At 46.7% G+C, this 11,303-nt stretch overlaps 1 protein-coding gene across 2 annotated transcripts in view; it reads left to right on the top strand.

Annotated features, from left to right (window-relative positions):
- Positions 1–3,190, top strand: part of Eomes (eomesodermin) — a 6,978-nt gene extending 3,788 nt beyond the window's left edge. Inside the window, exons 4-6 of one of the 2 annotated variants that reach the window (XM_004634204.2) lie at positions 149–307; positions 392–453; positions 1,401–3,190. In XM_004634204.2, coding sequence (XP_004634261.1) covers positions 149–307; positions 392–453; positions 1,401–2,082 — 903 coding nt within the window. In that variant the 3' untranslated portion in view covers positions 2,083–3,190. Of the gene's footprint in view, positions 1–148; positions 308–391; positions 454–1,343 lie in introns of both variants that reach the window. The other variant, XM_004634203.2, reaches the window with a different exon arrangement.
- The last annotated feature ends 8,113 nt before the right edge of the window (positions 3,191–11,303 follow it).

The raw sequence follows: 11,303 nt of genomic DNA, 5'->3' as shown, positions 1-11,303 counted from the left end.
AGAGAAAGAGAGAAAGAGAGAAAGAAAGAAAGAGCTTCACAGGGAAGAAGCAGGAGTCCTGTCTCCAAATATGCCATTTGTTAAAATCCACTTGTTGTACCTCTAAGGTACCTTTTAGATTCACTAACTCTTTCTGTATCCTTTTTAGATGATAGTCTTACAGTCTTTGCACAAATACCAACCACGACTGCACATCGTTGAGGTTACAGAGGATGGTGTGGAAGACTTGAATGAGCCCTCAAAGACCCAGACCTTTACCTTCTCTGAAACACAGTTCATCGCAGTGACTGCCTACCAAAATACGGACGTGAGTGCCCCAGATTCTCAGGGCTGTCGCAGGCCAGGTCTAGTGTGATGAAGCACTCAACAACTACTTCTATCCCTTTTTCAGATTACTCAACTGAAGATTGATCATAACCCCTTTGCAAAAGGCTTCAGGGACAATTATGATTCGTAAGTACAGCCTTTGCCCTCGCTTGCCCAGTCATCTTCAAGCAGGACACGCGTCATCACTTGGCTGAGGACATACTTGGCAGTCAGCTTTCAGTATTTGGGAGTTTTCTACTTTTGATTTTTGCCTTAACTACTTTAGCTTCAGAATTTCCCAGGGTTTTTTTTTTTTTTTTTCAATCCTAAAGAAATTAAAGTCTTACACTTGAATTCTATTTTAAAAAATTAGGAATCAGAGTATTTATTTACTTATTTATTTGGTGTTAACTGGCGATTGAACTCAGGGCCTCCACACTTGAGTTCCATCCCAGCATTCTTTGACATAAGGTCTCACTAAATCACTCAGCTGCCCAGACTGGGCTCAGGCATGCTGGGATTATAGCACTGATAGAGTTATTTAAATTTTTTTAAGAACCTATTTATATAACTTCCTTTCTCATTTGACCCAACATTTTATCCTCACAAAAAACAGGTGACATTACTTCCCCTCTCTGTTTTACATGAGAAAACCTGAAAATGGAGGATGTATTTTTCACAGAACTCAATAGCAAGACCCTACTCTTTAGAATCTGGATTTTCTAGTACCTTGCCAGTATCCCTTCCATCCCATTGACAAGGGAGGGTTGCTCTGTGTTCGTCATGTTTGACGACTTGCAAAGGTAGATTTTCAAAAGTTTAAATACCTAACAGGAGGCAGCTTTTTCTTAAGTGGTGGGAAATTGTTCCCAGTACGCCAAGAGTTCAGCTGAACTGGGTGTCTTCTGAGGCTGTTCTGTTCACCATCGTTCTCCATGCAGACACCCAATTGCAGGAACCCTTTGTATTTCTGGGAGGCGGATTGTTTGGGGACAACATTAGGGTTTTTTTTTTAAGTGTTTCTCTTTATATTGTAGCATGTACACCGCTTCAGAAAATGACAGGTTAACTCCATCTCCCACGGATTCTCCTAGATCCCATCAGATTGTCCCTGGAGGTCGGTACGGCGTTCAGTCCTTCTTCCCGGAGCCCTTTGTCAACACTTTACCTCAAGCCCGATATTATAATGGCGAGAGAACCGTGCCACAGACCAACGGCCTCCTTTCACCCCAACAGAGCGAAGAGGTGGCCAACCCTCCCCAGAGGTGGCTTGTCACGCCTGTCCAGCAACCAGGGACCAACAAACTAGACATCAGTTCCTATGAATCTGAATATACTTCCAGTACCTTGCTCCCATATGGTATTAAATCCTTGCCCCTGCAGACATCCCATGCCCTGAGCTATTACCCTGACCCAACCTTCCCTGCAATGGCGGGGTGGGGAGGTCGAGGTTCTTATCAGAGGAAGATGGCAGCTGGACTACCATGGACCTCTAGAACCAGCCCTCCTATGTTCTCTGAAGATCAGCTCTCCAAGGAGAAGGTCAAAGAGGAAATCGGCTCTTCTTGGATAGAAACACCCCCTTCCATCAAGTCTCTAGATTCCAATGATTCAGGGGTGTATACCAGTGCTTGTAAGCGAAGGCGGCTGTCTCCTAGCACCTCCAGTAATGAAAATTCTCCCTCCATAAAGTGTGAGGACATTAATGCTGAAGAGTACAGTAAAGACACCTCAAAAGCCATGGGGGGATATTATGCTTTTTACACAACTCCCTAAAGAGTTATTTTAACCTTGTAAGCATTAGCTCTTTGCAAATGGACTTGGTGGTGTTTATGTTGTCTTCTTTGCCTAGGTTGCCAAAAAGACGTTTGCCCTCCACCTTGATGCATCCTGTTTTGTGCAATTCTCTAAAAGAAGGTGCCAAAGCTTTTTGATTGCTGCAGGTAACTGAAACAAACCTAGCATTTTCTCTTTTTTAAAATAAAGTTAATGGAGGACTTATGAAGTGTTTTTAAAACTTGAGGGTTAGTCAATATTCTGGATTTATTTATTGGAGACACTAAACATTCAGAGATGGAGGCTGTGAAGACTGAGTGCCTAGGTCTATGGACTACAATCCCGTCACAATCTTTGGCTCTCCGTTTCTATTTGTATATCTTTTAGCAAGTAAAAGCTCTGAGTGTTAGGGTATTTTGTTTCTAGGAAAGAAGGGCTGGGCATTATTAGGCTTCAGCAGGCAACGTTTTGCTATTAACTTGCCAGGGGCAAAAGATGTTAGGCCTGGGAGTCAAGAAAGACTTTTGTCAAAGTGCTGGTTTTATCTGACTCTGATTCCTCTCAGGCTTTGGGAGCAAGCCATGTCTGCCCTAGTACAAGACTGCCTCACTTGAGACATGCTAGGGCTCTGCTGTGTGCTGAGGTAGCCAGTGGGGCTCAGAAGAGAGTGAAGAAGGAAGTCACAAAACAAAACAAAAAGCTGTACAGTTGTGTGTGTTTAGATACACTGTAGAATAATGTGGACTATATTGTACAAATAGGCTATGTAGGTGTCTCAGACAATGTAAAACTGGTGCTTTGGCTTTGCAAAGAAGTTGCAAATCACAGAACAGCAGCTGCAGAGGTGAGGGGAGATTTTCAACATCTCCATATTTGGGAATATTCTGTTTACTTCTTAGGTAGTTGAGTTGTGTGCAGCTAATCTGTACTAACTTGAACTGTGTTTAAGGAAAACTCCTGTTGTCCCTTTCCTTGGCCATCCCCACTTCCCACCTTGGTAATGTGAAAAAACAGCAGCCTAATGCCACAGCTCCTATAGGCTTTTTAGAGATCTTGGGTTTTTATGTACAGTCTTAGTCATTTTTAATAAATGTCGTTCAATAAGGGAGTGGTCAGAGCCCTGTCTTCTGTACTGTGGGGTTTATGCTTTGTTTTACCTCCACCTTTTTTCCAGAGTGAACCAACCTCAGCCTCCTCTTCCCCCTGGAAGGATCCAGACTCCCTTAAGGGGATACTGCCTCTGTGTGTGTGTGTGTGTGTGTGTGTGTGTGTCTGTCTGTCTGTCTGTGTGTGTGTGAGGGGTGCTTTTGTTTATCTTCTTGTCCACGATGAATGGGGCTATTTCCTGGCCCCGCTGGGAAGTCTGGACAGCGGCTGTAGGTTGGGGGCGCGGAGTGTTTGCAGCCTGGATTTGGGAGATTGCTCCTGTCGGTTTTAATCCAATACTACAAGGCCTCCTTCTCCATGCTTGATTCTCTGATCGGTTTCCTAGCTTTACTTGGGGCTACCAAATTCTGGGCCTAGGTAGGCTCCCCGGGAACCCCCCCGCGGTCTTTTGAGCGCCTACGAGTTCCGGACCCCGGTCGCTGCGGGGCACAAGAGCCGCCCACAACTAGTCAGGCTTTTGCTCACACCGCGGCTCATTCGGAGCCCGCTCTTGCGGGCTGCCCGCCTCCACAGCAGCTGGCCGGCGTCCTTTGCCCCCAACCGGATTTAGCAGGAGACTCCGGTGCCGGTGCCGAGGCTCAGGCTGGCGGTGGGCGCAGCACTCACAAAGGAGAATGCGGTTGTGCCCCGTACCCCGGCTTGGCACGCAGCTGTGGGCAGCGGCTCGGCGGGCTTGGCTCCACTTGGCTGGACACATTCCCCGGGAGGACCAAAGACCCGTTTCCTGCAGAACCCTGGGCGCGCGGAGAAATCAAACCACTGGGTGGGTCGGAAAGCCCTTTGTCCCCCCGCCAGACACCCTGCCAGGCTTATCTGCAGACGGCTTCGAGCCCAGCTTGCAAACCTCTCCAGCCCCCTCTCACCCCGGGGTAAAGGTCTGGCTGGGAGGGTCATTTTGCTAACTGCTTGGCGCGGAAATGCAGCTGCTAAGAGGATTAGCTGCTGGGAGGTGAGCGACCAGCCGGGACCTCCTCCCCTTCTGCGCCCAATTAAGGCTGCCGGGAGTTTGTACCTGGAGCTCGCGTCTCCATCCCCTCTGTCCTTCCGGCAGGGACCTGGAGGGGCGCGAACTCCGACTTCTGCCTTTACCACGGCTCCTGCCCCCAACTCTTTTGGCAAAGTCACCCCGAATTTTACCGGGGAGCCCAGGGCGAACACCTTGAAGATTTGTTCTGTAATATACACTCGCCGTGGACAAGAGCGATTGGGACTCGGACTCGCAACTCCCCCACCTGCCCTGCCCCCTCACGTCGACACCAGCCGCGGCGCGCCCCGGGAGATGCGCCGGAATGCGCTCCTACCGCTGCCCTTCAGAAAGCCCCAAAGCCCAGGTCACAGCAGGAAGAAAGCAGACGCTGGGCCGAGTCTATTTCCAGTCCTGTATATTTTTGCACCGTACAGTATAAAGAACCCGAGACTTGTGAAAAGTCCCTCACAGTGTTTAATAGAAACGTAAGTGGCTGAGTGGCCCCAATTAACACCTTGTGATAAGACATTCCTAACATGGAGTGTCAGACACCAAATTGTGAAGAGATGTATCTAATTAATCCTCCTAGGATGACACCGATAAACAAGGCTCTATTTAAATAAAGATCAAGGGCTCGGCTCCCCGTTTGTTTACATTCTCGAACCGGGTCTCCGCGTTCGCGCCAGGGTCGGCGGCGTTACTTGCGCAGGGCGGAGACTTGGGCTTGGGGGTCTGCGTGCCGGCCAGGTTTGAGTCTCCCTCGTTCTTGCCCCCAACCTAAAACAAACAAACTGCAACGGAAGAGGAAAGGAGCGACGTAAACAAAACTTGATTAGGAGTAGGAAGTACTTTTGTCGCTTTCCACGCGTGTCCCTTAGATCGCCTGCTTCTGTTCTTTGGGGGTAAAAAAAAAATGCAAGAAACGAAGCACGGTGATCCCGGATTCTCATATTCATTCTCTCTCTCTCTCTCTCTCTCTCTCTCTCTCTCTCTCTCTCTCTCCCCCCCCCCACCCCTTTCCCTTTCCCCCTCTCCTCCCCTCTCCCTCTCTCCTTCTCTCCCTCTCTCCCTCTCTCCCCTCTATCCCTTTCTTTCTTTCCTCCTGGTTTGCGAACGATTCCGAGCAAGACCTTCCTTCAACCCACACCCCCGTCAAGCAAGGTTCGCTCCCGGCGATTCCAGGATTCTTCCCTCAAGTTGCAAAGCCAAGAATAGCTGGGGTGGAGGTCAGCTATCCTGGGGGTGGGGAGTCGCCGACACCTGGAAGGAAAACTAGGAAAGGCGGGAACGATGAGGAAGAAGGAATTAAAATCCCTGGGCAGGAGGAGAAGCAGCTGTAGATCATTTTGCGACATTTTCAGACCCTGTTTGGGCCCCGGTTTGGTACCGGGTCACTACAGCAACCCGTCTCCAAACTTCGACATGCAACTTCAAGGCTCCACGTCTGCTGTTGGTCTGTTTCCCTCCTTCACAGCTGCCTGGATTACACTTTAAAGCCGGGCAGAGGCAGATGCGCGCTCTAATCTGTCTCCTCTGCAGGCTCTTCGTTCTTTTGCAAAGATGCAGACAAGGAGAATTGGAGAATTGCTTTTCAAAAAAAAAAAAAAGCTCTTCAGGTGTGGTGGAAACGTTCCGACACAAAAATATCCCCACACGCTCTTGATGTGTGTCCACATTTAGACACACAAAATGAAACACACACACACACACACACACACACACACACACAACAATTCCACATTTACTCGTCCCCAGCCTTCTCGACTCCGCTGCCACATGTCCCCACCGCCCTATGGATTCATAAAGTTTAGCTTTCACTCGGGGCAGATTTTGAAATTATGGGAAACTCTTTTCAAATGCAATTTGCGGGGGGAAAAAAGTGTGTTAGTTACACCGATTGGACCCCCACCGGCAATGTCCCTCACCCCACACCTCCCCTTAATCTTAGCCTTTAATTATGTTGGTGTCGCAGTCCGGCTGGAAGCCTGCAACCCGAGGACCCCGTCCACCAGTGTCTGGGCGGGGGTCGCAGAGCTATCCGCGCGCCAGAACCTGACTTTCCTCCTGGGCGCAAGAGCGGAGCGGTGTGGGACGGTTGTGCAGCTCTCCTTTTCTGCTTCTCCTTTTCTTTCTCTTTCTAAAACGATGGCCCTCTTCTTACCTTGGTGACCACCGAAATTTCTCCTTTTACAGTGTAGAAGAAAACTAAACTTCTCTTCTACACACACACACACACACACACACACACACACACCTGCCACCCTAATGCTGTGAGGGTTAGCGAGGACGCACATGAAGCTCTCTGAGGGAGAGACTTGGGCCACCCGCACAGTTCCGAGCAGTAGTGCTCCGCAAAGTGCCCCTGCAGGCAAGCCCCTGTCCTACATACACACACACTTTAAATTTTTTCCTGTCTTCTAAAAGAAACAAGTCCCCAAACTCCATCCATAAGCCCTGTGGAGGCAGCAGAGCTAGCAGCGTAACTTCCACAACTTTCAGTTTGACAGAGCGCGCACGCCCAGGAGCGGGGTGAGGACAGCGCCCGGCTCGCCCGGGCCTGCGAGTCGCCGGGGCCCTGCTTGCTCCGAGCCGCAGGCAGCCTTCGCCACCTGGTGGCCACCTGGAGTAAAACGCTGCCCAGGCCCGCGGAAGAGGGCGCTGTCCAGTCCGGTCAAGCAGATCTCTTTCTCCTCAGGCTTCCTTGGGTGAAAAGTCTTTTCAAAAAAACTCCACTCCCTAAATTCAATCCCCAGTTCCGGGGAAAACAAACAAACAAACGCACCCTTATGCCTCCTTTAAAATGTTCTTAGAGTAGTTGGAGGCCCTGGCATTTGGGGTCTGAAGACAAGTTCTAGTCCTCAGAGGCCATTTACTAGCTGCGTTGGCCTCGGCTCCTTGGTTTCAAGTTCTGTTGTCAATGAGGATGAATATTTTACAAAATTAACTTTTATAAATGGTTGAGTAGCTATAAATATTAGTATGAGTTATTAACTACAAATTTTATAATGCAATATGTAATATCATGGACATGATAGTATTAGATGCATTAGCAAAGATTTATTAATCTAGAAGAATTAAGGTGTATTACCTACCTGTATCAATTCCCCATGATGATGAATATAATCATTATGCATTGGAAACATGCGTTAAGAAAAAGAAAAAAGAAAAAAATTAAAAGATTTATTGATTTAGGCTGGGCGTGGTGGCACATGCCTCTAATCCGGCACTTGGGAGCCTGCGGCAGGAGGATCACTGTTTGTTCCATTTCCACCTGGACTACAAAGTGAGTTCAAGCCCAGCCTGAACTGCAGAGCAAGAGCCTGTCTCAAAAAGATGAAGAAAGAAAAAAATCAAAAGATTTATTAATTTAGAAATAATTATAGAATTTCAAATATTCACAAAGCTAGAGCGCAATGGATTCACATGTGCCCATCTCCCAGCTACAATAACCATCAATTTATGGCCTCCTGTTTTGACCCACATCCTCTTTTGCATCACCAATCCCAGAACCCTGGCATCTAGCCCACAGTTACTTCCACATGAGGCCCTAAGGACTCATTTTTAAAAATATACAATTGTCATAGCATTTTCACACCTACACAATCAACAATGACTTTTTACTTTTATTGGCTGTCCATGTATGTTTGCTTAAAGTTACTACTGGGTTGGTTTGTCTATTTTTTACAGGTGGTTTGCTGTACTGAAGATACAGACATAATCCCACTCATGTGGCTGATGGGTCACTTAATCCTTATAATCTAGAGACCCTCCCCCAAACTTCATTTGTGTATGTTTTCTTGCAGCTTTCTGAAGAGATGAGAGCATTTGTTCTGTCTTTTAAAAGTTCTAGATTTGGTTGACATTGTCCTCTGACCTTCATTTTGCCAACAAAGTGGGACTTATGTATGAAGCATTGACCTGACTCAGATATTTTTGTAATACTATTTCATAGGTGATAATAATTCATCAGGAGTGATGTCTGTCTTTGGGATATGTCGTTTTGTACAGTTGAGTGGTAACTACATCCATTATTTCACTAAGGGATTGACAAAAGAGAAAAATTTGACTATGACATAAAAAGAATGAACCACTCAAAGCCAAATCTCTGATCACGGGAACACAGTTGTGGCCCTCTAGGGGACAAGGGACATAGAAGAACAAATGATAAATGGGACAAAGTACATAAATTGTTAAGATTAAGCAGAGGAAATCTATTTATTGAGAAAAGTCTAATATGCACAAAATTGCATAAGAAACACAAAACTAGTATACAAACAAGAGGTGAAGCATGTTTCTGTTTGTTTTTCTATCCTCGGGACAAGGTATCTATCTCCCAATCCCTTGAAACATAAATTTCAAGAGTTCCTAAAGAGCACCAGCATACAGAAATCATAAATGATAAAAGGACTTTTCAAGAATTTCACGGGGGAAGAAGTGAGTCACTTCATCCATGAGAAATAAAAATAAGTGATTTCTTCCCATACAGTTTGGGGACAGGACGGCAGGCAATGGTTAAATCTGGCTGGGAAGAGCTGAGACAAGGTCGGGGAACACATTCCCAGAACAGTTCCCAGTGCTTGCACATGGACTTGTGCAAAAATCCCAACAGGATTGCACCTGGTTTCTTTCTCCCTGCCTTGAATAAAGCTTTGCCACCATTTGTGCTTGTCTTTACCAAGTCTTTGATCAGAACAGAAAAGACCTAGAAACCACTTCCAGAAGGGGACTCCAGAACCCCCACATCTGGTAACAGTATGGAATGAGGAAAGGGTTTGAGAAAAGCCCAAGTTACTACCCCCAACTGATAGCCCAGAACTTCCAGAACTGGAGTGGAATTGGCGACTGAGATCCTACAGTCATTCTAAGAATAGCAAGGGTAACTTCAGCACGCAGGATCCATTGCTTGAATGTTGTCTCTTTCTCCATTCCAGAAACCAATTTCTTCCCATTCCACAGGCCACCAGGTAGACAAAGTGCTGCAGTGGTTTTCTTGTCCCTCCTACACCCCTTTTCTTTTTCATTTGAATATTTTCTTCCCCTTCTTCAATATCTATTATACATACTGGTTCTTACATTTTTTAGTTTCTCACACCAGAGAAACCATGTGATATATACACATGGAGGTTCTACTTATTGTCCTTGAGAAGGTGGTCACAAGGTACATCCATTTAGCTAGAAAGTCTCAAGCTTATCCTAAGTGCCTGCTTGGCAAGTGCAAGGTCCTGAGTTTGATCCCCAGTACCAAAAAGAGGCTGAGAGGAGAGGATTTCTTGAGCCCATGAATGGAAGGGCAGCCTAGGTAACAATGGGACTTCTCCTTTCAGTAAATAAATAGTTGTTATAAAGTTAAAAGCAGTACTTCTGTTCTAGGGCAAGTTGGGGTGGCAGAGATGTGGATTATATTTCTGCCTGGAGGGGAGAGGGGCTAAACCAAATACCAGGACAAAATGTACTTTTTTAAACATGATTTTGAAGACATTAGGAATTAGGCAATGTGGAAGAAGCAATTCATTGAAGAAGAGAAAGAAAGTGGGCATGGTGTCACATGCCTGGGATCCCATTGCTGAGACAGGTGAGAGGACCCCAAATTCGTGCTGATCTTGGACAACTTAGTGACATAATGAGACTCCGTCTTAAAAATAAAAGTAGGAAATGTAGTATGTAGGTCATTATAAAAGCCTGTATTTGATCTACTGTCAGAGAGAGAGAAGGGAAGAGCGGAGAGAAGAGGGGAGGGAAGGAAAGGTAGAGGAGGGGAGGGCAGAGAAAAGGAGAGGAGAGGACAGAACAGGACAGGAGAGGACAGGATAGGAGAAGAGAGGACAGGACAAGAGAGAACAGCAGAGGACAGGACAGGAGAGGAGTGGACAGGACAGGAGAGAACAAGGGAGGACAGGAGAGGAGAGGAGAGAAATGAGGGGAGCTTTGAGCTCCACCTACTTGCCTGAGAGTTTCTGAGGTGCATCTCCAGGTGAGCTGGGGGTTCACACAATGTTCACCACCTCCTTGAATTGAAGGGACAATGTGGTGAGATGCCCAGTGTTTTCAGAGTGGAGATGCAGAGACGAGAGCTGCGCAAAGAGAGCTACCAGAGAACAGCGTAGGTCCCTCTTTGACTTGCCACCTGAATACTGATTGCATGTGCACGTCAAGAAACAATTTAAGGTCCAGGAAAATGGAAAACACTGAAACTGGTGATGCAGGCTGTCATAGTTGCAATATCTTCTTATTCCTGGGACACAATTTCTGACACCCTCATCTTTTTAAAAAAATTAAATTTATTAGTACATTTTAGATATACATAGCGATCACATTCATCATAGGGAATTTGAATCCATATGTGACATATTTTGATTCTTTTTCTCTTCCCAATCCCTTCTCCTCTCTTCAACTCATCTTCCCCTTCTTAATTACAAAATTTTGTTTCAATTTTAACTTTTAAAAAATTTTTTCCTGGAGACGACCGGGCTGCGGGATCCTGAATAGACCTAGAACACAGGCCCGGCGAGGGAGTGAGACGACCTGGGGCCCTCCAGATCCTGAATAGACCCAGAGCACAGGCCCGGGGAGTGAGTGAGATGACCCAGGGCTGCGGGATCCAGAACAGACCCAGAGTGCAGGCCCGGCAAGTGAGTGAGACGACCTGGGGCCCTCGGATCCTCATTCGACCCAGACTGCAGGCCCAGCAGGGAACCCTTCAGCAGAACTCCCTGCAAAGAGGCTAGAAGCAAGACTCACCCAGCTGATTCAGGAGCAGAACCTCTTCCCATAGAGACACAAAGGGTTCAATTCTAACGCCTGCAGCAGAAAGAAGTGGAGCACACAGCCAGAACCAAACAACACCCACCTGGAAGAAAATGAACTTCAAAGATCCAGACCTGGTGCTAAGGTAATAACTCTATTTAAGCTCTACACCAAAGGTCAAAAGACAGTGGTATACAAAATGACAAAGAGAAGAAACAAAATGCAGTCTCAGGCCCCAAGTCCACCCAGTAGAAATGCAGAAGACACTAGCACTGAGGAAACTGGAAATCACACACCAGATATCTCTGAAATAATAGCGTTGACAGTAAAGAATCAACTGCAG

The sequence above is a fragment of the Octodon degus genome, unplaced genomic scaffold, assembly GCF_000260255.1.
Source record: "Octodon degus isolate 3935 unplaced genomic scaffold, OctDeg1.0 scaffold00059, whole genome shotgun sequence".
In the NCBI taxonomy this organism is placed as follows: domain Eukaryota; kingdom Metazoa; phylum Chordata; class Mammalia; order Rodentia; family Octodontidae; genus Octodon; species Octodon degus.
The sequence above is the reverse complement of the archived record's forward strand: the minus strand, read 5'-3'. Positions and strand labels throughout refer to the sequence as shown.